This window comes from Pelobates fuscus, chromosome 2, assembly GCF_036172605.1.
Source record: "Pelobates fuscus isolate aPelFus1 chromosome 2, aPelFus1.pri, whole genome shotgun sequence".
NCBI classification, from domain to species: domain Eukaryota; kingdom Metazoa; phylum Chordata; class Amphibia; order Anura; family Pelobatidae; genus Pelobates; species Pelobates fuscus.
In genome coordinates, this window is record NC_086318.1 from 331414703 (window position 1) to 331442389 (window position 27687).

General features: G+C 40.4%; 1 protein-coding gene and 1 long non-coding RNA gene across 2 annotated transcripts; one reads left to right on the plus strand and one right to left on the minus strand.

Moving 5' to 3' along the window:
• Window positions 1–1086: 1086 nt before the first annotated feature.
• On the minus strand, window positions 1087–20806 carry UBE2J1 (ubiquitin conjugating enzyme E2 J1). The gene is made up of 8 exons (XM_063441317.1): window positions 20713–20806; window positions 15653–15726; window positions 12226–12357; window positions 12028–12112; window positions 11229–11334; window positions 10458–10581; window positions 9601–9702; window positions 1087–2595 (listed from the first exon to the last, which is right to left on the minus strand). Exons 1-8 carry the CDS (start codon window positions 20741–20743, stop codon window positions 2320–2322), a joined length of 930 nt encoding a protein of 309 aa, XP_063297387.1. The 5' UTR covers window positions 20744–20806; the 3' UTR covers window positions 1087–2319.
• Window positions 20807–22863: 2057 nt separating this feature from the next.
• On the plus strand, window positions 22864–27480 carry LOC134585843 (uncharacterized). Its single transcript, XR_010086549.1, has 3 exons — window positions 22864–23366; window positions 26659–26755; window positions 27287–27480. It is a non-coding gene; the product is annotated as an uncharacterized LOC134585843 (long non-coding RNA).
• Window positions 27481–27687: the final 207 nt, after the last annotated feature.

A 27687-nucleotide genomic window follows, 5' to 3' on the forward strand; every position in this document is an offset into this window, starting at 1 on the left:
TGTAAAAACCAAAGGGCAAAGTACAGAATATTTGATATAGAGTCCTAACCTAAACATCAGATGAAAGGGATTTAGGGTGATTATTTCTGATTACTTACAGATAGGCAGACAATGTAACAGAGCAGTAGGAAATGCTAGCAAAATGCTTGGTTGTATAGGGAGAGGTATTAGCAGTAGAAAGAGGGAAGTGCTCATGCCATTGTACAGAACACTGGTGAGACCTCACTTGGAGTATTGTACGCAGTACTGGAGACCGTATCTCCAGAAGGATATTGATACTTTAGAGAGAGTTCAGAGAAGGGCTACTAAATTGGTTTGTGGATTGCAGGATAAAACTTACAAGGAAAGGTTAAAGGAACTTAACATGAATAGCTTGGAGGAAAGACGAGACGGGGGGGGGGGGGGGGGGGGGGGGGATATAATAGAAACATTTAAATACACAAAGGGAATCACCGTAAAGGAGGAGACTATATTTAAAATTAGAAAAACTACCACAACAAGAGGACAGTCTTAAATTAGAGGGGCAAAGGTTTAAAAAAATAATATCAGGACGTATTCCTTTATTGAGAGGGTAGTGGATGCATGGCATAGCGTTCCAGCGGAAGTGGCAGAGGTTAACAAAGTAAAGGAGTTTAAGCATCCGTGGGATAGGCATAAGGCTAACCTAACTATGAGATAAGGCCAGGGACTAATGAAAGTATTTAGAAAATTGGGCAGACTAGATGGGCCGAATGGTTCTCATCCCCATGACATTCTATGTTTCTATATCTACTAAAAGATTGTTTTTTTTTTTTGTAGATTTTGGCAGTGGAAAGTCCTTTTAACATGGAGACAATGAAAAGGAGTTTAAAAAAATAAAATAAAATGCAAAGTAAATAAGATGAAGGCATCAAAGATTATATTGATAATCATCAAAATGATGAGTGGGCGACCATGAGACAAACGATACATTTAACGGTCTGTTGTAGAGTTTTAGAATTGGAGATGGGCAGTTCATTTCTCTCTTTAGTGAATAGACCAACTTGTTGCACATTGTAAAAAGGGAAAACAAATCACATTATTGAATAAAACATCATCACCTATAACTCATGTTGAACTTTCTTTTAATGAGATGCTCAACTAAATTAATATAATAAGATTTAACAAATTGCATCACAATTCAGTTCAGGCCAGGCACAGTCAGGGCACACACACATTGCAAATGTGGAAGAGAAATATAAACATTAGGGGTTATTTATCATTTTAAAGTAGTGGAGCAATCACCATGGAAACCAATGAAACAGCAAGCACATTCTATTGGTGACTGATCCCCTTAACTGGACACTTCGATACATCTTCCCAAAATCTCCTCTTTTCTGTATGCTCTCCCTGTGCTGACTGTCATGTACAATGCACAGAGCTAACATAAAGTGATTGACAGGGAACTAAGATAGAGGTGCCCAGTTGTAGGTGTGGATTTCTACACCATAGAAAATACAAATACATATTTGTAAATAGAATATTACAATTCTTTGGAAGTGACAATTCCCATTTGATGGTACTAAAAGTGGTTATAAATTATCTGAAAAAAAAAAAAAAAAAGACAAAGTCTTTGAACAGGAGAGGGCCCCAAATATTTTTGGGAGGTGTCAAGTGATCCGAATTGTGTTGATGTTTCACAAATATATAGGTACAGTTTGAACATGTTGTTTCCCGCATATACCTAAATGATTTATCAGAAAAAAAAGATGCTAGGCTGTATACGGTGTATTTCTTAAAGTTTGAAAATTCCAACTTGCTGCGAATAGCACAGGTCACATGGGCAGATCTTGTATAAATGTATGATCTCGTGTGCCATGCACCTGATAACTATATTAAATAATAAACATGAGCACGACAACAGAATTTAAGATTGTTGTAGACTAATGGAGTTTGCCCAACAGATCAACAATAATGTGGGCAACGCAAGTGCATTGGAAGAATGTCTACACATGCTTGATGCGTTCCATGGAGATTAATTACACTTCAGCTGGTTCCCTTTCTCGGACTTCAGATAGTTGGTAAATGTGATGCCATGAGCCAGTTAATTAAAGGGAAACAGCCACAGTGGTGGGAAATAAACGGTCTTGAACAAATAGATTTAACTGGGACAAGTCTCCCAGGAAGCAAACGACCTAGGACATCTGTAATTATGGGGCCACTAATGATGTAGCTAAAGAGAAAAATAAACAGTTTTCCAAGCAGATAAATAATGGCTCATGTAAACAGTTCTCATTGCATACCTGATAAACATGGTTTAATGAGGCATTCATGTCAATTGCTTCCACAATAAACTAAGGATTATAGCTCATAGTCAAAAGTGTAGTCATTGGCCAGGTATATTCTACGGAATATCAGAGCTGCAAGTGCCAATGTAAGCACAACGATAAGAACAGCAGAACCCGTGTTACTGCCATTAACACCATGCTGCTGGACCTGGATGAGGCCTGGCGAGGCAGGAACACTTCTCTGTGGTTGCTGCGCACGGCGCTGCCTTGGGCTCCTAGGAACATTTGTAGCTGGAACGGCCTGGGAGACTTCCTGACCAGAGACAGTGGCAGCTTCCTGAGAGTCAGCCTGGAAAGACAGTAGACAAATAGATTGCAAATTTAGCAAAGACTCTGAGATGAGTAAGTAATGGTCACTGGAAGAGGGATGTGAATGTGTAATCGGAGTAAGGTGATACAAAAAGTTACAAAAAACAGTAAACACCCCTTTCAGGGTTATTCTCTAAAGTGATAATTTATAGGAATTCAAAACAAATTAGAATTGAATTTCACAGTTTAGGTCAAAATAGCAAAATTAGAAAAATTCTCCAAGACAATTTTGTTTTTTGTTTGATTATTTTGACCTTAAATTTGAAATTCACTTTGAATTCTCACTTTATTAAATAAGCCTGGTTGGGTAAACACTTGCTGGGTTATTCACTTAAGTAAGAACGGTCAGGAATTCTAAATTGATTTAAAATTTAAAGCCAAAAGGAGCCAAAGTGGAAGCATAGCCATCACAGAGCATTTTTCCAGTTCAGTTATTTTGGTTTTAAATTTGAAATTCATATTAAATGTCCAAACATTCTCACTTTCCTAAATAACCCTGAGAGTTACATTTTAGCATTCAATGAACAACATTTTCTTATATTCTAAAATAATTGTTGCATTTCGTAATTGTCCATTTGCATAAAATCTTTGTTATTGGTCATCATGAACAGTCCTGCATCAAAGGGTCAGGAATACATGTTTGTGTTCCTGACTCTATAGTGTTCCTTTAAATGACATTAAGATTTTTCAGAGACAATAAATGCAACCTAAAAGAGAATATATAGTGCCAGAAAAACAGACTCATCTTTCTGGCACTATAGCTTCCCCCTCTGTCAAGGACCCCCCTGTGGTGCAGAAGGGGTTAATAACCCCTTCTGTCACTTACCTGGGTCCAGCGCCGATGTCCCTCAGGGCTGGCTCAGTTCCGCCCACACTCCTCCCCCACCGGCGGGTGAGACCTAATGCGCATGCACAGCAATGGCCGCGCTCGCATTAGGATCTCCCAATAGGAAAGCATTATTCAATGCTTTCTTATGGGGATTCCAGTGACGCTGAAAATCCTCATGCATAGCGTGAGGACGCCCAGCATCGTTTAGGTGACCAAAAGTAGTCTAACGAACCAGAAGACACTCTAGTGGCTGTCTGGTATTCAGCTAATGGAGGAGGAGTTAACCCCAGAAGATAATTATAGCATTTCATTAAAAAGTGCAATAATTACAGGGTGAAGGGAGTTTGCAACCAGACCACTTCAATGAGCTGAAGTATTCTGGGTGCCTAAAGTGTCCCTTTAAGTATTAAAATATAAAAAACTAAAATATCTGCTTCAATTAGGCTGATGCAGTCATAGAAAAAAAAAAATAAATATATATATATATATATTAGTTTTCATGTAAAAAAAATGAATAAATAAATCAAGCACACAGAGACATTACTTGCAGACAGATGAAACATTTTCAGTGTTGTAATAAATATTAAAATCGTGGCCCTGTCACTGCTGAAGGAACCAGTGGAACAGATTGGGTGTTGTAATAAATATTCATATTGGGAACTCTTTCACTGGTGATGGACTAAGTGTCTGTTATGCCATATGTAACATCCTGCTTCCCTCTGCATCTTCCATCCAAGGCTACCTTTCTAGAGCGTTGGGTTTTGATCCTATACTGGATCGTGACAAAGGCTTTTCACACTGTATTCAACTGCATTTTATTTTTAGATCGGAAATTGTGTGGTTTGTATATCTGTAAGGGCTGTGGTGGTTACATAGAATTAGGTTGACTCACACCGATTACCCAATGAGCTGTAAAAATTACCCTGTAATTTTATGTACCTGTACACAGACCATTTTTTTTTTACCCAGGAAGCTGAGAAGCACTACTGCTCATTAAAAGAACAAAACATGCCTACCTAGCCAGCTAGCATCCAGCTACAGACATTAATAAATAAATAAAAAAATAACGGCTTTGGGTAATTTAATGGTTAAAATTTTCTACATCTCAGGGTGTTTGGCCAGTATATGCTTTAAGCTACCATTGCATTAAAAAGTGGCAAAACGTAATCCTTTAAAACACTAATCTACTGTAAACACTCAGCTGGACAGTGTGAACCAGATTTTTTTCTGGAGGTTTAAATGTTTAAGAGCAATTCAGCAGCACAAGTTTTTCAGCTTGCATTCTGCTCTTCTACTTATATATATTTTCCCATTATCTTACATCTCTACGAATAAGGCAACATCCTTGTAATGCATTTACAACCGTATATTTATCCCTATAAACCAACTGTAAGACAATGTTTTATAAATGCAACAATCAAAAGGAATATTACATTGGTTTCCCATCACTTGTGTTAAAAATTTTTATATGTGATGCTCTTTTTTTTTTTACAAGTATATTAAAAATCTTGCAATTGACATAACAATTCAGATCAATCCTGACACCGCCAGTGCACACAAAGTGAAATATTGGGATGCATAACCAAAGTGTAATTCAATGTTCTGAAAGTGGAGCAGTCAGCAGGAACATTCCCAGAATAACGTTCCAAGAATTACTCTTTAAACATAACCCCCTGCATATCAGTTTCTCATCTAATCTAAAGTGACTAACAGGTAGAAAGGGCAGAATTTTTAACAAGCATGGCCAGCGAGCCAAGATACAGGATGGAGGTAAATACAGTGGATATGGATTTGAACAGAGAGAATACAAAAACATAATATAAAACATCATGGAATTGATGGCCCATATTTATAAAATTTTGAGTTATAACATACTGCCTTTATAATGTTTTGTCAGACACCAGATTTATTTATTTGTAAAATAAAGTTGTAGTGCCATAATGGATTGATTGTTTCACAGTCACATCCAAGCACTTTCATAAAGTGCAATAAATATTTATCAATGTGACTACTTAAAGTGTATACCAATCCAAAAGTGCCACAATGTAATCGTTACATCACCTAAACAGTGATTTATTAGCGTCTATAATTTAATCTGTAGTGATATATTAGCCTATGTGTAAAATAGCATGCCTTAAAAGGACCACTATAGGCACCCAGACCACTTCAGCTCAATGAAGTGGTCTGGGTGCCAGGTCTCCCAGGTTTTAACCCTGCAGCTGTAAACTGCTATGTTTACACTAGGGTTAATCCAGCCGCTGGTGGCGCTTCTCACTGTGAAAATCACATTGAGAAGACGCTGGACGTCCATTGGAAAGCATTAAAAAATGCTTTCCTATGGACTGTCTGAATGCGTGAGCCCGTTGCTGGAGAAAGGTAAGTGTTTAACCCCTTCAGCCCAGCAGGAGTGGGACCCTGAGGGTGGGGGGAACCTAAAGAACCTATAGTGCCAGGAAAACTAGTTTGTTTTCCTGGCACTATAGTGGTCCTTTATATTAAAGTTCCCATATAAAAATAAAAAAAAATAACTATTGCTAGCAATATAAAGTGACTCCGTAAATTAGTATATCATGTAAATGGTGATTTGCTATAAAGTATATTGCACAATGAACCACAATACCATAATAGAAATTGTTCAACAAAAGACTGATGTATCCAGATGATCCACACTCAAGGTGGTTTTATCAAATACTTACAGGCGTAAGAGCCCAACCTAAGCTTTAGGAATATGTGCAAAAACTGATTTTTTCGGTACACCTCCACAATAAATAAGGGAGGAAGATCGGGTAAACATTTTTCACATAACACAATAAAATATAACATAAAAAACACCAGTTGGTATACAAAAGAATGAGCAGCAAACAGTTTATCACTATCTAGAATGGTCGCTCCAAGTTAGAACTCTGAAATAGACAAATCTCAACCTTCTAACTCCGCATTTCCAATGACATGTTTCACTCACAAGCTTCTTCTGTTCAACTGATTTATTTCATCATCCAATAAACGCATTTCAGATGTAATTACCCGTCATACAAATTGTAATCTATGCTGTTACATGTATATACGGCCTATGTTATATAGGCAAAATTAGTAGGTCACATATCCGTGTTGAAGAACATATTAGAAACAAACGGTTTGCTGCCCATTCTGCTGTAATGGGTGTTACTTTAATGTTGAATTTATTATTTTAAGTGAATAAATGTGATTTCACACTTACCACCCATTCTCCCTTCATTTGTCTATGACTTACCAAGCCCCTAGCACATAGGTTTTCCCAATTACTGGAGCTTCTATTTGTACACATATTCATAGAACTTAGATGGGGCTTTTACGGCGGTACTGATCACTGTGCCAAGGTACATATTTGGAAGGTTTTTCCAAAAAAATGCAGAGCCTGCTGCAATAACTGATCTGATATACTTAGAACTGTTTTTGCGTTTACCAATCCAAGCCCACCACCGCTAAAATAAACATATAAATAAATAAAAGGGCAGCTTATCTAGGATTTAAGCACAATTTATCACTGAATTTAGATTGCATTTACAAAACTCTAGTGGCATCTGCCTTGGCACAGCACCAGAGTCTCTGCACTCCCATAATGGATGTGTTTTATAAGTATCAGCCCGAGGAGAATTAGGGAAATGCCAAATAAATACTTTCAATTATAGAAGCATTATGATCTAAACAGGAAGCACAGCTTATCATATTTTAAATATAAGTTGTCACTGTATTTCTTTACGTCGCTGCCAGATGAGATGGCAATCAGTCAAGATACTAGATGTGCTGTTAACATGGTAAGTGTAAATGGTTTTCTGTTTTATTATTTATAACAGAAAAAAATATATATATTCTTTAGCAACTGGAAATGTAAACACTTCAAATGTATAAAGGTCAGATCACAAAGGTCTTCTTGTACCCACAAATGCAATTTATTAAAAGAACCACTATAGCGCCAGGAAAAAAAAAAAAAAAACAACTTGTTTTCCTGGCACTATAGGGTCTTTAGGTCCCCCCCCCACCCTCAGGGTCCCACTCCCGCTGGGCCGAAGGGGTTAAACACTTACCTTTCTCCAGCGCCAGGCTCCCTCAGCACGGTGGAACTCTCCTCCCTCTCCTGACGTCAGCGCTGGATGCGCATTTCTCAATGCTTTCCTATGGACGTCCAGCGACTTTTCACTGTGATTTTCACAGTGAGAATCGCGGAAGCGCCTCTAGCGGCTGTCAGTGAAACTGCTATGTTTACAGCTGCAGGGTTAACACTAGATGGACCTGGCACCAAGACCACTTCATTGAGCTGAAGTGGTCTGGGTGCTTATAGTGGTCCTTTAATGTTGCATTTAGAACAAAATACCATCAGCTTTAACATCAAAATGAAATAGAATTTGAAGAAAAAATTTAATAACTTGGCAAGTCTACCAGCTCCATAATTGGAAATTGTTGATCACCTTTTCCTGGAAGACAACTTTCAAAGATTTACTTTACTAACATGACAGTCCATACCTCCCAACATTTTAAATGAACAAAGAGGGACAGTATAATGTTAGGGGAGTGACCAGGGGTGGGGCTGTTCTGAGAATTTATGTGACTCACTAATAACCATTTATGCAACTTACAACAAGAACAATGTATCTTATTCGCACAGACTGATTTCTACACACATTTAAAGTAGCACTGTTACGCCGAACGGACCTAATGTTTCCTCTTCTCTTCCTCTCTCAGAACCTGTTCTTCATATCTTATCTAGCTTTCTTTAAAACATAAGACAAAGAACGGACTACTTTTTCTTATGTATTTTTCCTACGCTTGACCTTAAGTCCACTCCATTTCCTGTGGTTAAAGAAATTTTCCCACAATACTCATCTCTCCTCCTGTGCTCTCGCGTTGCTTTATTCGCCGTTCAAACGTCCTGCCATTTAATCAGGCAAATTCAGCAAATCTTGTCCTAACAGAATTTCAAAAGTTTGTCCATTTGTTTTAGGACAAAATTCGTGCATTTTGTTCGATAAGTAATATCATTAAAATGAATGAAATTCCGATTCAATATGTGCCATAGCATATCTACTAAACAGTGAGCAATCGGTGTCTGCTCACTGTTAAAAACAAAACAAGCCCCCCCCCACTCCCCAAAATCCAATAAAGTACACAATGGTGGGACACCTAAATAAAATAATTAACGGGGGGAAATAGTGCCCCCCCCCAATTCTCCACAAGAGAGGCTATTAAACTAAACGAGGGGACATACGTGACAATGGGGGGACCCACTGTTGCCCCTCTGGCCCCCACAAGTCTTAAGATTACACTGTCAAAGCAATCTGATTGGTTGGTTTAAGCACTCGGAGGCAAATTGCACTGGATGGGGTGGGTGACTAGGGGCTTGGGGACCCCTAATGTAATGTGAACATTTGGACTCCTTTTGTTATTTACAGTTATAGACATATACTGCATTTTGTGACAAAGATGGATTTTTAGTATTTTATTAGGTGCAACCTATTTGCTCTTTTCTTCCAGGAGAATACTGCCATATGAGGAGCCCCCATTTTTGCTTTGAATGGAGCTCTTCCTCATCTGCTCTGAGCGCTTGTTCAAAGCAAAAATAAGTTCTGGTTTCAAGATAAATTGGACAGGGATTTTGCACTTGAAGCACTCCAGCAAGTGTCTTTATTGAAGTAGTATTTGTGCACAGCTACTGTCCTTACAGTCTCATTGCTCAATTCAATGGTATTTTGGAATTAAAGGACTTTATTTCCACACCCACACCTCTGCTATCTGTGGCTCACACAGCTTCACTACACACTTCCTGAAAAAATATATAAAATGTTTAAACATTAGGAGAGTGTGTTTACTTTACAAGTTCTTATCTCCTGCAGTGTTACCTGCTAGTACCAAGCATGCATTAATATTTTAATGTACCTATATAATTTATTTATTTTTACTACGTTTCCACATTACCTTAACCCCTTAAGGACCAAACTTCTGGAATAAAAGGGAATCATGACATGTCACACATGTCATGTGTCCTTAAGGGGTTAAAGCAATAGCCAATGCGAAGGTAATTGCCATTATATGGTTATCAAATAGACATTTGGAGATTAACTTTCTTTAGAAAAATAGCAATCTCTCAATAAATAATCAAGAACATCTAGAGTGACAACAAACCTCATGTGTTGCTCCAGCTTCTGGAACTGGCTCAGGTATGTCTTGTGGCTGCTTTGAAGGATTTCCATCAGATTGCGCACCTCCGGGTGGATTAACCTCTGCCTGATCAAGACAAGAACATTTATGGGTAAAAAAAGGCAATAATAACAAAAAGAACACATTTCTGTGGTGTATACTTACTTTTATTGATAGGTTTCAATATCATAATTAAAAAAAAAAAATCTAAATCATAAGCAAAAACAGGTTTTCAATGAAACAGCTTTCTAAAAGTAGACTGTAACCCATAGAAAATGGTTTAATTACCAACTGGTATCATACAATGTACTGGGGGTATTGTGGAGAATAGGCCCTTTAAGTTTGAAATCTAAGCCCAAACATCATATCAGTAAACCATCAGAGTTCGATAATCTTTCTGGTTTTGACTGGTTTGGCATAATATAATTGTTGTCTTCTCTACAATTACCAGTTAAGCAACTATGCCGAAAGTGGTCTAACCCATGAAATGCCAACCTAAATCAATGCAGTTTTGTTGACCAACTTAAACAAACCTTTAAGGAGTTTTAAACATGTGTCTTCACAGAATATCCAATCATGGGCTTTCCTAAAATAAGTTATAAGATTCACTGTGCTGTTTTTATACGCTAAATGTGGGAGATGTAACAGAAGCATTGAATTAGTTTCTAGTTTTATTTTGGCATATAATGCTGGATGTATTTTCTTGGAATATGCCTTTTTGTTTAAAAAAAATGTTTTAAAGTCATACCGTGAAGTCATGCAATTCTAAACTACTGTAGGTACCTTGGTGCTTATAAACAGTATCTATAGTAAGTTTCTTTATGACCGTTTTCTGCAATTACCTTGAAACTGATTTGCCTTGCAAGTTCCCTGGCCTCTCGGTCATCTGCGCTGGAGTCCGATGTTAGTGGGAGCAATGCTGACTTCAAGTTCACCCCACATGCCTCACAGTAGAACTCCTGGGATCTGAAAATGGAAAGGATAAAAAGATGAGCAAATTTCAAGAAGGTAACTACACAGCAAAGGGTTTATCTTACTTGCAATGGATCTAAATCGGTACCATTTTACATATTAGCTAGTGAATAACTATGCATGGAAAGTACTAAATAGGCATCCATCATCTCATTGAAGTGGTCTTGGTGCAGTGCCCCTGTAATGTATAACATGCAGTTTCAGAGATAAAGTGGTCTGGTTGCCTATAGTGGCTGTCTCCCAGACTTCCCGGCCCTTCACAGAGTTTATGTCCAGCATCTTTAAATCCCCCACAGAAAATCATTGATTCAATGCTTTCCTACTGGGAAGTCCTAATGTGCACTTAGCACCACGCTCGCATTAGGTTCCCCCCAATGGCCAATGTCAGCAGAGACAGTGCCAACACTGAGGGACCTCAGCACTGGAAATTAGTAAGTGTTTAAAGTAGTTTTCTTTTATCCCTTTCAACACCAGGGGGAGAAGACACAACTTTACAGAGTGCACACCATTACAGTTGTTTTATTCCCAACGCTATAGTGTTCCTTTTAAGGAAGTTACCATTGTTAGTAACAGTTTATGACCGATATAGTGGTTAAAAAGCCAAGTGCAGAAAAAAATACAATCAATGATGTAAATCTTACTTTTTGGCAAGTGCTTTTCTTTCCTCGGGTGTGTAATCCAAAGAGCCTATGGCACCTTCACCTTTGGTTGGCATAAATCCAATAATGGCCAATAATGCAGTTCTTACTAGAAAACAAAAGTATGCGTCAACATGTGATTACAATATTAAAAAAAATTAATTACATATATAAAAATATATATCGTGAATATATAGCATGGAGACTGGATCTGTGAAAGAAAATAAATAAATAAAGGAAAAAGACCTTTTTTTACTCCCTAAAAGTTGGGGCTTAGACATAAACAACTATTAGGGCACTATAGTGGTAGGAATACACACTTGTATTCCTAATGTTATACTGTTCCTTTAACAATTCTGTAAAGTAAAACGGACTTCAGAAATTAAAATGTTAATAGTTTATTTTTATCACTTAAAGGGTCATTCCAGACCACTTCAGCTTGCTTAAGTGCTTTATGTGTAAAGAGTGTGTCCTCTTTTTTCCCCCCATTTCAGAAAAAGTCCAGATAAAAAAAAAAAAAAAAAAATTTACCTTGTTACAAACCTCTAGCTGTCAATCAGACAACCAATCCTGTTACTTCATGGTTGTTTAGCTAAGTGGAGCTAAACTCCAGAGGCAGGTGATTGCCCACAGCACCTGCCTTGCAAAGATTTCACACTGATACGCAACATTTGCAAGCTGCTTTTAGATATACCGCCAATGACAAAAATACTAAAATGCAAGCATGTTTTCATTGGGGGTATAGCTAAATATGTTTGTATTTGGGCAGTGGAGTGTCCCTTTTAAGTCCAAAAATACTTACTACTCCAGGAGGGTTGCCATGTTTCTGGATGATGTCCAGAAATACTCAAACAGATTTTCTTTCCTACTTCAAACCTTCCATTAGCCTGGCAGAGATAAGGTAACAAAAAAAAAAAAAAAAAAAAGTTGAGTGAGTTGTATCAATTAAGGTTTACAATAAAGCAAATGAATGAAATGTAAAATTATACATGATAGTTACAGTCAGTAGAATGATGCTGGGAGGTTTCATGGGATATTCCGGTGGAAGCACAATTCTACCATGATACACTCCTCCGTCAAAGTCAGAATCCGGGGGCCCTCTGACAGTAAAGTGCCATTCAAAAAGATTATCCTGAAAAATGTCAAGAATAACATACTAATGAAAAACTTGCTGCATTTCAGCTTCTTCAAGAGCTATATGTAGCATTCAAGATTGAAATTATAGCTCCTTTATACATTGTTCTGAATTATTGATAGATACATAACACATTGGTTGTACATCAAATAAGTGAATAATCCTACTTCAATGTGATAAACATAGACATTTAAAGTACCACTACACACCCATAAAGCACGTCACCTTTAACATTAAAATGTATCTTAAACTCTTCCAAGTGTTAGAATAGCATCAATTGAACTAGGGAAGGCAAGTCTGCTATGCTAAGAAACCGCTTGTGATAAGTTCCTAAAGTCAGATGAATATTATATCTGTCCCAACCAATAGGGACCTGATAAAATGGCAAGGATTTTTGGATCCCAGCTCAGGGTTTAAGAATCCCTGACCTAACTTGTAGAATAATAATGCATCATTTTCACACAACATTATAGACCAAATAAATGATCTATGGTCCAATCCATTGCTTTTGGGGACCTACTAGGCATATCTAGCAATCGCAATCAATCGGATTGAATCAAACAATCCAATGTTTTCTATGAGAAGCATTCAGAGTGTTTGGTGGCATTATGCGATGTTTAATGACGCTAGATGTGAAGACTTTAACTTAAAGGAAGTGCCTGTCTTACATCAGTCAAGCCATAAGATTTGCGTTTCCCACAGAAATCACAAATTTGCAGTGATGTTACTACTGCAAAGGATTCTGGGTAAGCATATGCAAATTAGTTTAACAAAGAGTCACATTTTTGCCTCATTTAATTTTAAGTAAATGTGATTTTTATTACTTTTTGGTGGTTTTGTTCATGACAGCATTAGTATATAACAGTTGAACATTTTAAACAGCGAGGCTCGCAGGCCTCCACAAATGGTATAAACAATAAGGAATTATATATATCGTATTTGTTGGACTCGCAGGTCCATTTGAGTTAAACATGTCCTTTCTGAATACCGTTTCGTTAATCTCTGTTGATGGTAAGATTTAGACTTCTGGGTGTGTGGGTCGGCCTAATTAGGTGGGGTGGTGTCCCTAGTAGTTCATATAGGTGTGGTTGGTTTCGGTCTGTGTCGGTATCTATTATTTTATTACGGAGTGAGTTATAAAAGTAGGTATGGTTTTAATTTCTTTTATTGTTACGAATTTCGGTAAAGCATTCACATAGATTCCTTAGACATTTCTGATATTCGAGCTCGTAGTCCGCCATGAGTGTGTGAGATTGTTACTCTTTCTGTGTGATATGTGGTGGACTCATAGGTGTATTGGGGGTAATCATGGCCTCATTCCATTTTAAACATGTATTCCTTTTATGTATTTGCTGTATACAACAGCTTTGCAACACAACATAGGAAAAGATGCAAAGCCAGTGAACATATTTTCCTAAGTTGTGTTTCAAAGCTGTTGTATACATCAAATAAAGACTCAAAGGAATCCATGTTTAAAATGGAATGAGGCAAAAATGTGATTCTTTGGTAAACCAATTTGCATATGCCCACCCAGAATCCTTTGTGGTAGTAACATCACTGCAAATTTGTGATTTCTGTGGGAAAAGCACATCTTATGGTTTGATTGGTGTAGAGATTTTTGTTTAACCCCTTAATGACCAGACTGTTTTTCAATTTTCTTACCATTAAGAACCAGGGCTCTTTTACATTTCTGCGGTGTTTGTGTTTAGCTGTTATTTTCCTCTTACTCATTTACTGTACCCACATATATTATATACCATTTTTCTCACCATTAAATGGTCTTTCTAAAGATACCATTATTTTCATCATATCTTTAACTATATAAAAAAAAAAATATATAACAATCTATATATCTATAGAGTGCCTCGACCCCTTGAGGCACTCCGTACAATCAGAGCACCGGAAGCCTGCCTGATGGCTTCCGATGCTCTACCTCACTGCTCGGTGTTCTCCGGTGGCCAACGGCAGCGAGGGGGGTATTGCAGCGATGCCTCGACATTGATGCATCGCTGGATTACCATTAGAGTTGCTGGAAGCGATCATGATTGCTTCCAGCGCTCTAATTCCCCGCGGACATATCAGGTACGTCCGCGGTCCTTAAGGACCATTTTTGTCGGACGTACCTGATACGTCCATGGTCACATTGTAATAAGTATCCACAGAGTTCAGGTGGAAGGGGTCTTTAACCCCTTAAGGACCAAACTTCTGGAATAAAAGGGAATCATGACATGTCAGACATGTCATGTGTCCTTAAGGGGTTAATCACATTTTTTCCCCCACTGTGACAGACAGAGATAGATAGATATATATTCTATTTATACAGGTCTTGGCATATGCAATTGACTATACACCATCAGATAACAAATATTCAAGTTACATTAGTCCACAGCTTAAATGTTTTTTGTCTTAATCAAAAGTCTGAGTCCAATACCAATCCTGTATTATCACTCTCCTTACTGTGACTTTAGCAGCCATGATGCAAGGTTGCTGCTACCCTACAAAAACTGATCCAGGTTAATAACTGAACAGAAGTCCCAGTTTCTATTATGACTTGACGCGTTTCATTTACATAGCAAATTTGCGCCTCCATACAGCATACACAAACGCAGGTCGTAACAGGCAATTTTTGATTATTAAATGAGTGTGGCTACTTATGAACATCATGTAACAAACCATGAAGAAAAATATTAAATCACAACTTTGTTATGAGAATTTGGATACAAATTTCTGAATGCTGAAACAGTCTAATTTACCTACATTTGCTTACTATGACTGTTGCAGACACACGGCTTTTAATTTTGAGGGCTGTCTGTTACTGGTGAGGTTAGATTATATTCTATTTAATGTATCACTACAAGTTTAATGTAGAGTTACTAAAGACTACTGCTTGTGTTGCATAAAGTGTTTTGGGTATTTTTGCCCTCTGAACCATAGTGTTGTCTTTCAGAGGCACAGTGACGGAGTATGCAGACCTGTGTACCTAGAGTTTAATCATTTGGATCTGTGTGACAGGTGTAAGCAACAAGCAGAAAAATAAATTCCTGCCTGTAAGGAGGAGTGGGCCGTGAGGGAGATATCTGCCTGTCCACTGGGTAGAGGGCCAACCTGAAGAACCATAGTGTTGGTTTGTGGTGTCAGAAGATGTAGCGGGGCAGGTCTGGATCCCAAGCTGGGGGTTAGTATATCCTGTTCCCATTACAGGTGAGTAGGGCATATATACATTATAGCTTTGCCTCCCCCTTGAATATATTCTGTGGACACCCCTGGAGGTTATACAATCCATATGTTATACCTCTAGTGGCTGAGCATGGTAGTGATCTGTGGGATCTTTCAATTCTGCTGCTTCTTTCATCAAACGCTTCACCGCTGAAAGTGAAAGGAAAAAAAAAAAAATGAAACGTCATTTAACATCTGGAAATCTATTTCAGAACAGCTTAAAAGCTAGCATAGAGGGAAAAAAAATTCTAGTCTACTAGAAAAGCAAAACTGCATGATCCTGCAAACTTAGTTTTGGATCAAATTAGAATCAGAGATAGGTTATGCCCTCACAAAACCAAACAAAAAAATACACAAATGTAACTTTATAAGGTAATGGCTCTTTTGAGATGTAATTTGTAATCAAAGCTTTTATTGGCACTTTTGCCATGCATTCATTTTACCAATGAGGGGTCAATAGCATATCACTCTTCTTGTGTTTTTTTTAGAAGTATTTTTAGAGTCCTCACCCATCTCCCATGGAGTCCCCCCTTATCAATATTAGAACCTCACCCGCTGCCCATAGGCAGAGGACAATGCTAGGCCCCCCTTTTGTAATCTACTTCGAACCCCCACCTCCTATGGTCAACCTCATGTAGTATAATTAGAGGCCACACCCACCACCCATCGGTGGGAGCTGGGTAGGGACAATAAGCACCTCAGTAGCCCAAGCCCACTGACCACGGATGGGGGCAGTAGGATACTCGCCAGTTTAAGCCCACACTCACTGACCAGGACAGGAGTTATAAATGCTTTTTTATACCTCGTCAGGTCGGAGCGGTGGTTTTATCTGACAGGTGCACAGCGGTCACCTTCTTCATTTTGGTTTAATGTATAAAACAAGCCTTTAAAATTGTGATTGTACCTCTTTCCCCCTACAAACAGTCATGTATGTTCTTATTTTACCAATGAAATGAAAGGTAAAATTAAGGAATTTAATTTATTTTAAAAGGAGTAAAAATCCAAAAGAGGCCGATAAATCGCAAAAAGGTCACAAATCTATAAAGGGTGAAGTAACAGTTTTACATATAAGAAAACAGTGCATGCAGAAGGATCTGAGTAAATATATAAACTACCAAAATGCTCTGAGGTTTCTGAGGGGTTCCATGTATTCTCATGTATCATTGGGCATCTATAAAGTGCACCTCCTGTTTTGCTCCTAGTGGGCTGGTGACATGGAGGATGCTCAAGTCTATCCATGGACAATAGGCCATTAATTTAAAACGTGTACTCTCCACCACCATTCCCTGCCGCCCCCTGACCACTGGACCAACAGCGGCGATGTCATCATCGGGGTCTTTGTCAATTATGACGGTGACACTTTTATATTTCAATACAATAAGCTTTTATTGTAGAGAGGAAAAAAAATAAAGAAATGACACAGGCACACAAAACTGTCACGAACATAAAGAACAGAACACTTTGTATGGTTTTCATTTTTCCTCTTCCCTGTATGCATACTATGATTGACACAGAGGTAAATGGTGGCACGAGTTGTAGGATATAAAGATGTTGATTTTATTTACACTTAATTTTATTTTATTTATTTTTTTACACCTTAAAAATACATAATTGCTATATTTAGGGACAGGGAAACAGAATATCAAAAATCCTGGTAAGGATCGTTAAAGATATGACCCATTGAAATAACTTGGAGGATAAAAAATGTCATTAATTAAACTGCAGTGGTTTTATTACTCGTGCCCGTATAAAAAAAAACGGCCAAAAACAAGGAACATTTAAAAAAACAAAAAAAAAAAATAAAAAACTTGTTTGTATTGCTTGATGTTGTATTATTTTACAATAAATATCTTATATCGTATTCTTGCACCAAATAAAAGACTAAAAATAAAGTAGGTAAAATAGTGTGACAACTAGCTCTTTAAATGTATTTTGCAAGACGAAAGCAAAAAGTTTTCACAAGAACAGAAAATGAAACTAACAGATGTCCAGAGTGAAATAAACACAACCTGCAAGACAGTGAAACAGCACATCAATGTGCATGTTAAGGCAGAACTAGGATATACAGCAATATATATTATAATCAGTGTACATTAAATGAGGAAGATAGAACACCTGAATAGAATTTAAAGTGTGCTGGTGATGGGGGGGGGGTTTGAACATGCAGCACCCACACGAAGAAGCAATTATGTTCTTGGAAATAATTCATAAAAATACACTGCCTTTGAGGAGTGCTTACCAAACCAGGAAGTGGCTAAAACGTATTTGCCAATCTTAGTCCATTCACAATTTCCTGATATTGTATAACATGAGCTGAGCATATCCCACAAAACCTTAGCTAACATGTTATGTAAATCAGCAGCTTTGCCCATTAAAAAGACAAGCAAAAATGCTGAGCAAGCTGACAGAATCCAGTGTGTCCCCATGTGTGCCCTTTCAATGCACCCCTTAGTACGTCCCTATGTGTGCCTCTCTTCATCATCCCTGTGTGTGCCTTTTCAATGCACCGCTTGTGTGATCCTCTTCATGATTCCTTGTGCCTTTCTGTCCACTCCCTCCCTGTGTGTACCTGTACATGCTCCCATTTGTCATGTTCATGGATTGTGGGAATAGCTTGCATTCACCCCCCCCCCCCCCTCCCATTGAATACTTTATTTTTTTCAATCCTTTGATCAAGATAAAAACGGATAGAATATATATATATATATATATATATATATATATATATATATATATATATATATATATATATAGTTATTTATCAAATTAAGAAAATGTAAACATTTTAAATATTTTGCAAGGTTAGAAAGGCAATAACCATTCACAATCTGCTGTTTTCTCACACACTGGGTGATAAGATTAGAAGCAGTTTGCAAAATTCCCAAATTACCTGCATATGACCTTGCTCCTTACTATTCTTAACCATAAATACAGCAATTAGATTTTTTTAATGGCAAAAAACACAGTTTATTCATTAAAAAGTGGCAGTGTCGCTATTAGTTAGGATAGCAAACATTTCTAGAGTTAAATTGGACAAGTTTAGGCTCTACCAAACCTGCTTTTCTGTCTCATATGTAACAGGCCAGCTGCAAACTCCCAACAACTCACGGTTTGCAAGAAAAAAAATAAAAATAAAGCAAAATAAACAGGAGCCTTATTATGTAATATGTTTCAGAATTTCCTGTTCACATAGGATATAAATAATACAAACTAAAACATAAAGCTGTGTGAGAAATATATATATATATATATTATTATTATTATTTTATTTTTTCTGGCAGGCAGCTCATGCTATAAAACGCAACGCGCATAGATGAGGACGTCCTCCTTAAAGTTATTTACCATAATACCGGAGATTGGTGGGAGTTATACTCCCAAACAGCATTGCACAGTTAAACACTGTGCATTAGACATGCAATAGCAAAAGACAGCACGGTTTTGAGAAAGAGAGGTGTCACAATCCTCAAGACAGCAATACCCAAACAAAGGCACTAAACATGCAAGGCCATAGTTCTAAAAAAATGTTACCTGGAAACTCCCTATGCAGTAATCCACGTCACCTGCTACTTATGAAACCAGGCAAACAAATACTACACACACACACACACACACACACACACACATATATATATATATATATATTACAAAATCCCAAAATATCCAGAAGTCCATACCAGGTGTACCATTAACAGACCTTACTACAATCCTCAGCGACAATTATTAGCAACCTTAGCGGCTGATATATGTGGGCTAAATTACCTAATAGGTGGCTAGCATAAAATGACCATTCTCAAGATTAGCCATTACAGCTCCACGAACAGACCAAGCTGTTACACACTCCAAGACACAAAAAATCATGCTGTTTGCCTTGGGCTTCCAGTAGCTTTCCTGGGCACATATCCCTTCTTCATGCTCATGAGCAGGACATGAAAAGTGCTGTCCTGTAGTTTCCAGCATCCATGTGCTGTAGGAATGAAGTTAATAAACTCGTCAATGCATTTCCTTCTGAATTTTACATTAGTCAATTAAATTTCCTTCTGCTGGGTACAAATTGGTCATAATGCAAAGCCTCACTTTCAAATACTGTCCATAAGCATGTAGAAGTGATATGCCATTAGAATCTATGGGCATTACACACTATCATTCCTTTTAGAATGTTTGCTTACATGGGGGTTATGTCTTTATGGCATATCCTGCCATCAACAGAATACCTGGACCTGACATAATCTCCAAAAAGTTAGGGTCTGTCATTAGTTATTGTAGAACTTCAACAACTACTTTGCTACAGCTGCTGGAGATCCAGCTGAAAACCACAGGCAGAACAGCCACCACATAGGTATAGCCATATATACCCTGACACAATGACTGCCACATAACATCATCACAGCCCTTATTGACAGTACTGCAACATCCAATGATATAAAAGCATTACAACTGTAGTCAGTGGCATTATCACGGTCACATGGCCTCATCACTGCATTCACTGACACCACAGCTTTCATTCACAGTATTGGAGCATCCAGTGACATCACAGCCTTATAACTGCAGTCAGTGACATAATCCCTGCCACATGACATGACTGCATTCACTGACAGAATCACAGCCCCTATTGACAGCATTGCAGCATCCAGTGTCATCACAGCCATATAACTACAGTCAGTGACGTCATCACAGCTCTCATTGACAGCACTGCAACATCCAATGACATCAAAGCTTTATAACTGCAGTGACATAATCACTGCATTCACTGACATCATCACAACCCCTATTGACAGCATTGCATCATCCAGTGACATCACAGCCGTATAACTACAGTCAGTGACATAATCCCTGCCACATGACATCATCACTGCATTCACTGACAGAATCACAGCCCTTATTGACAGCATTGCAGCATCCAGTGTCATCACAGCCATATAACGTCAGTGACGTCATCACTGCATTTCACTGACATCATCACATCTCTCATTGACAGCATTGCATCATCCAGTGACATCACAGCCTTATAACTACAGTCAGTGACAGCATCCCATGACAGCCCGGTGACATCATGCTCTCCCCGCACTGGGCTGACATTGCTGTGACAGGCCCCCGGCATCACTCTGTGAGGTACACCCAGCCCCTGCCAGCTGTTACCCGGACTCTTCAGGTTGTATCGAGCCTCCATCTCCGGTGTTCTATCCAAAAAGCATACCCCGTGAAAAAGACATACCTCGTCACTTCCGGTGACGCGGCCACACCGGAAGTGACGTTGGGACGGGGTGTGTGCGTCACCGCGCAAGCGCACACCAACTAGGTAGGGATTTTTCACGGGGTAGGGGAAATTAACGCCACAGTGCGCACGCGCGGCTCAGTACTCCCGTCGGAGGTACAACGCGCGTGCGCACTACTGGGCAGGGAGAGCTTCACACACCGCGCGTGCGCAGTATAGGGGTAGGGAAATTTGATGGCTATTGGCCCTGTGAAATCTCCCTATCTCTATACTGCGCATGTGCGGACTCCGATCGTCGGATTAAAGCCTCTCCCTGCTCCCAACACTCTCAGCCATCCAAGGGGAGGGTGAAGTACGGTGGGGGTTTCTGTGAAGTATATGGGGGGTCTGCGCTGTATAATGGGGGGGTCTGCGCTGTATAATGGGGGGGTCTGCGCAGTATAATGGGGGGTCTGCGCTGTATAATGGGGGGTTTGCGCTGTATAATGGGGGGGTCTGCGCTGTATAATGGGGGGTCTGCGCTGTATAATGGGGGGGTCTGCGCTGTATAATGGGGGGGTCTGCTCAGTATAATGGGGGGTCTGCGCTGTATAATGGGGGGTTTGCGCTGTATAATGGGGGGGTCTGCGCTGTATAATGGGGGGTCTGCGCTGTATAATGGGGGGGTCTGCGCAGTATAATGGGGGTCTGCGCTGTATAATGGGGGTCTGCGCAGTATAATGGGGGGGTCTGCGCTGTATAATGGGGGGGTCTGCGCAGTATAATGGGGGGGTCTGCGCTGTATAATGGGGGGGTCTGCGCATTATAATGGGGGGTCTGCGCAGTATAATGGGGGGTCTGCGCTGTATAATGGGGGGTCTGCGCTGTATAATGGGGGTCTGCGCAGTATAATGGGGGGGTCTGCGCTGTATAATGGGGGGTCTGCGCAGTATAATGGGGGGGTCTGCGCATTATAATGGGGGGTCTGCGCAGTATAATGGGGGGTCTGCGCTGTATAATGGGGGGTCTGCGCTGTATAATGGGGGGTCTGCGCAGTATAATGGGGGGGTCTGCGCTGTATAATGGGGGGTCTGATCAGTATAATGGGGGGTCTGCGCAGTATAATGGGGGGGTCTGCGCTGTATAATGGGGGGTCTGCGCTGTATAATGGGGGGTCTGCGCAGTATAATGGGGGGGTCTGCGCTGTATAATGGGGGGTCTGCGCTGTATAATGGGGGTCTGCGCTGTATAATGGGGGGCTGCGCAGTATAACGGGGGGTCTGCGCTGTATAATGGGGGGCTGCGCAGTATAATGGGGGGTCTGCGCTGTATAATGGGGGGGCTGCGCAGTATAATGGGGGGTCTGCGCTGTATAATGGGGGGTCTGCGCTGTATAATGGGGGGTCTGCGCAGTATAATGGGGGTCTGCGCTTTATAATGGGGGGGTCTGCACAGTATAATGGGGGGGTCTGTGCAGTATAATGGGGGGGTCTGCGCTGTATAATGGGGGGTCTGCGCAGTATAATGGGGGGTCTGCGCTTTATAATGGGGGGGTCTGCGCAGTATAATGGGGGTCTGCGCAGTATAATGGGGGGTCTGCGCTGTATAATGGGGGGTCTGCTCTGTATAATGGGGGGCTGCGCTGTATAATGGGGGGCTGCGCAGTATAATGAGGGGGGCTGCGCAGTATAATGGGGGCTGCGCTGTATAATGGGGGGTCTGCGCAGTATATGGGGGGCTCTCTGCTCATTATATGGGGGTCTGCGCAGTATATTGTGGGGGGTCTGTGCTGTATATGGGGGGTCTGCGCAGTATACGGGGGGGCTGTGTGCAGTATATGGGGGGCTGCATGCGCTGTATGTGGGGGGGCCTGCACAGTATATTGGGGGGGTCTGCGCAGCATATTGGGGGACTGCGCAGTATATTGGGGGTCTGTGAAGTATATTGGGGTGGCCTATGTGTTAGATGTGGGGGGCAGTGTGTTAGATGGAGGGGCTGTTCGTTACATGTAAGGGGGCAATGTATTATATTTGGAGGCTGTGCGTTAGATGTGTACAACCCTAGTTTCACAGAAAAATATTTATTTCCTAGACATCATATGCCATGCTTTTTGCTATGAAACCGCAGCCATCTAGTCACTCGCCAGAGAAGGATGAGAAACTGCACCCCAGCGAGAGGGACTGCCCCACATCTGCAACCAAACCCGTCGGTCACCGAATCCAGTAATCTCCGTCTCTTTGTCCATTCTGTATGTATGGTACTCCCAATTCTTATATTTAATCCGGTGTGTCTCCCACAATCTTTGTGTCTGTCTGCTGTATGTATGTGGCACGCAAGTCTGCATGCACTGTGTCTGTTATGCCAGTTACTCTAACCAGTTTTTATATTTGTTTTTGTGTGTGTCACAACTCTGACAAGCATGTTCTCCTATGGGACACAAAGTACATGAAGTGGAATGAAGAAGCCCATGTTTGATGCTCGTCTCCAGGGTGGAGTATTGAATTTATAAATAATGAAGTGGCATCTGGCACGTGACAAGCTGCTCCTGTTTGCACAGCGACTTCAACATTGTGTACTGTGATCACGGCCTAGTTCAGAGGTAGGTAACCTTGGGCAGTCCAGATGCTGTGAATTACATCTCCCATAATACTGGCAAACCATTATGGGAGGTGTAGTCCAAAACATCTGGAATACCGAATGCAAATGAATGAAAAGTATGGTGTGTGTGAATGGTCAGTAACAAGGGTTGAAGCCTTGATGTGGCGTTACTGCTCACATGTGTATTCATGTGCCAATTCAACCAATGTGAGTCACTGTAATAGTTATGAGGTAACCATAAATACCGTGACTATGGAGAATTAAACGCCTGTATCACCTAAACACTGGTTATACTGTGACCGTTTCTCCTAAACACTGCTCACACTGTGACCGTATCTACTAAACACTGCGTATACTGTGACCGTATCACCTAAACACTGCTTATACTGTGACCGTATCTCCTAAACACTGCTTATACTGTGACCGTATCTCCTAAACAATGCTTATACTGTGACCGTATCTCCTAAACACTGCTTATACTGTGACCGTAACTCCTAAACACTGCTTATACTGTGACCGTATCTCCTAAACACTGCTTATACTGTGACCGTATCTCCTAAACACTGCTTATACCGTGACCGTATCACCTAAACACTGCTTATACTGTGACCGTATCTCCTAAACACTGCTTATACTGTGACCGTATCTCCTATACACTGCTTATACTGTGACCGTATCTCCTAAACACTGCTCACACTGTGACCGTATCACCTAAACACTGCTTATACTGTGACCGTATCTCCTAAACACTGCTTATACTGTGACCGTATCTCCTAAACACTGCTTATACTGTGACCGTATCTCCTCAACACTGCTCACACTGTGACCGTATCTCCTCAACACTGCTCACACTGTGACCGTATCTACTAAACACTGCTCACACTGTGACCGTATCTCCTAAACACTGCTCACACTGTGACCGTATCTCCTAAACCAGAGGTAGGCAACCTACGGCACTAGTGCCATGCACGGCACTCGAGGTGTCTTTGCACGGCACTCAAGGCTGCTAGAGACAAATAGGCTCTGGCCTATCAGGAGTCCCAGTAAAACTTCAGATATCTGCTAATCCGAAAAGATGGTGAAGGACAATCCTCAATTTATGCATTGCAGCACGTAGAGGAAGTGATCACTTCCTCACAGCACTTGTGAATAGGAATCCACACTGTAGTAGAGCAGCTCGCAGTTGCTGTTGCAGCTCCTGTCCTTGACATGTACCTGGCCGGTCTGGTCCCCACTGGAACCCAGGGAAGCCACCCAGACTGCTAGATATACACAGGAATGCAGAATCCTGCATTCCTGTGTAATCCCTCATACAAATAGTACGGACAGCCCACACACAAGCATACTCATAATCTGCACAACACCACTAACAATCCACATACATGCACACAACCCCACATGCAGTCTCTCACATGCAATACCTCAAACAGCCCCCACACATACTACCAAACACACAATGTGACATATCCATTCACACAATTCCACAAGCAGCCCCCATACACAACCCCCATACACAACTCACAATTCCACAAGCAGCCCCCATACACAATACCATAAACTACTCATGAACATATACAATATAATAGCTAATATACGCAGGGCCGTTTTTAACGTGGGGCAAACTAGGCAGCTGCACCGTGAGCCCCGCTAGCCTCAACTATTTCTAACCCCCGGCCGGTAATCCGCACACTAAGGAGGCCCACCGGATGGCCCTTGCACAAAGGGCCACCCGGTGGGCTTCTGTCAGCAGGGTCCCGGTGGCGCACTGAGGCGCTTTAACAGCGCGAGCGGGCCCCTTGCTTTTTGGCAACAGGCTGGGAGGAAGTGACGGCCGTGCATCACTTCATCACACAAAGAGAGGAGCGTGCGGGAAAGAAGAGTAGGCAGAGTGGAGGGGGGCTGGCCGAGAGAGCCAGACCTCAACTCCCAACACCTTCAGCCACCAGCAGTAAAGGTAGGAAACTGGAGGGTGGGTTTAAAAGTGTAATTTTTGTGTGTGTCAGTATATCTGTATGTGTGTATGTCTGTGTCAGTATGTCTGTCAGTGTGTGTGTTAGTATGTCTGTGTGTGTTGATATGTGTGTGTGTGTCAGCATGTCTGTGTCAGTATGTCTGTCTGTGTGTGTGTCAGTATATCTGTGTGTCAGTATATCTATGTATGTGTCAGTATGTTTGTGTGTCAGCATGTCTGTGTGTGTGTGTTAGTATGTCTGTGTGTGTGTGTCAGTATATCTGTGTGTGTGTTTCAGTGTGTATATATCTCTGTGTGCGTGTATATGTGCATACATCTCAGCATTCACACACTAACACTACACACAAATACACCCCTACATTCAAATTTCAACACTACATACAAACACATGTCTGTGTTACACACCAAAATTATATGTAAATACACCCCTGCATTCAAAAACCAACACTACACAAATACATGCTTGCAGTCACGCCAACACCACATACAAACATATTCCATACAAAAACCTGTTTACATTCAAACACACAAAAAACGCTTAGTGCTAAGACCTGGAAACATGGGTAAATGGTAGAGCCCCAGCTGTCAATGCATTACTGGAGTTGCACGACAGATGGGGATCTACCTTTTAATCACTCGTGCAACAGGGAGGCCCAAAAAAATTCTTGCACCTCTCTACTTTAGGTCCGCCACTGCGTTGAGGTGGAGGACGTGATTGCACGCCTGGGGAGGGGGGACAGGGTCCAGGGGGTCCCAAACAAATGCTTTGCCCAGGGTCCAGTCAATATTAAAGACGGCCCTGCATATACGCACAAATACAACGATACAAAGCAATTACAGTAAAAATAACACAAGCAGGATACGGCAGCATACACACCTCATTTAAAAAAAAAATAGGACCGGCACGCTACGGGACATCACAATCCTATATCGGCACAGTGCTGCTAAAAGGTTGCCTACCCCTGTCCTAAACACTGCTTATACTGTGACCGTATATCCTAAACACTGCCTATACTGTGACCGTATCTCTTAAACACTGCTTACACTGTGACCGTATCTCTGAAACACTGCTTACACTGTGACTGTATCATAAAAACTGCTTATACTTATCGGGATCCATCAAAGGTGAAATCTAGGGTTATATACTCCATGCCACTTTAATCAGGGGGGGGGTAATAAAGTGTTCCAGATATAGCGCCCCAGTTTGGTCAGGTTTAAATCATTATATGTGATACTGTTTTCTCAATTCCAGATCAAGTTTCAGTTTGATGAGGGAGGCAGTTTAAAGCATTATACACTAAGTGCATTTTCTGTATTTTAGATCTGGTGTCCCAGTACGGGATAGAGACCATCGTACTATTTAACAAGAGGATAGTTGTGCATCATCTATGACTGGCGGCTCAGCAGGAATTCAACAGGTTCTTGAAATGGAAACCTCTGTTGCATTAGACCCAATTCTGATATTATAACCGAACCCTAAAGCACTTAATATTTTTATGATATTTTATTTATGTATTTTGAATGTTGTGCAAAGACCCCAGAAGATGGTCACTGTTCCACTTGTATTCCAGTGGCCATGAAGGGCAGGTGAAGGTAGTTTTTATTTGACTTAAAATGTCCTTTGTATGCATCTTCTTTCTCAAGGTCTCCTGGAGCGTTAATCTGGCAGAAGTCAACGGAAGCGCTCTACTCAAGTGTATGCATTAGCTCTGTCTTTTGTCAAAAGTAGAAAAAATACTTAAGATAAAGTTGTTCCTGTTTGCCCTTAATTTGTGGGCGTCGCAGGGATGCTTTAAGTCAAAATTGAAAGCGCTCTATCATTCTTTCTATTCTACGCCTCTAATCCTCAACATGGAAATTGTAGTTTGTAATAATAGAAAATATGTAGATTGTAATATGCTTTCTGGTTACGTTCTGGTGAGTTTTAACTTAATTTTCTATTTTTACAGCTCCCAAGGGAAGGAGCAAACCACCTTGAGGAGTCCCTGCATAAGAGACTATTGGATACAGAAGGCTGTACTAAAGGGAGATCTCATCACAGCATCATCCAGGTCGTAATCAGGAGTATATGAGGCCTCTTAAGAGTAAAGAGCGGCTAACAATATCTGATAATAGGCCACATGTGCAATTATTATGTATGTAATTGATGTACAACATATTTTTTTCACTTTTTTGTTACATTAGAAATTAACAAATATTGTTAGACTTTTTGTTTACTGCTGTTTCCTGCAAAAATAATAATATTAAAACTCCAAACAATTTTGAAATGTGCAGTGAAATGTGTATCTGTAATCAACGTTAACCTGCTAATTACTGTGGGACAATGGAGAGCAACCCCAAACTGGTACTC

What these genes read in the sequence shown, in the direction of transcription:
- UBE2J1 (XM_063441317.1), bottom strand. Translation starts at nt 20,743, where the DNA reads ATGGAGGCTCGATACAACCTGAAGAGTCCGG. An exon ending in CCAGCATCATTCTACTGACT is followed by an intron (nt 12,113 to 12,225) that starts GTAACTATCATG and finishes TATCTCTGCCAG; the next exon opens with GCTAATGGAAGGTTTGAAGT. An exon ending in AAGCTGGAGCAACACATGAG is followed by an intron (nt 2,596 to 9,600) that starts GTTTGTTGTCAC and finishes CTGTCTTTCCAG; the next exon opens with GCTGACTCTCAGGAAGCTGC.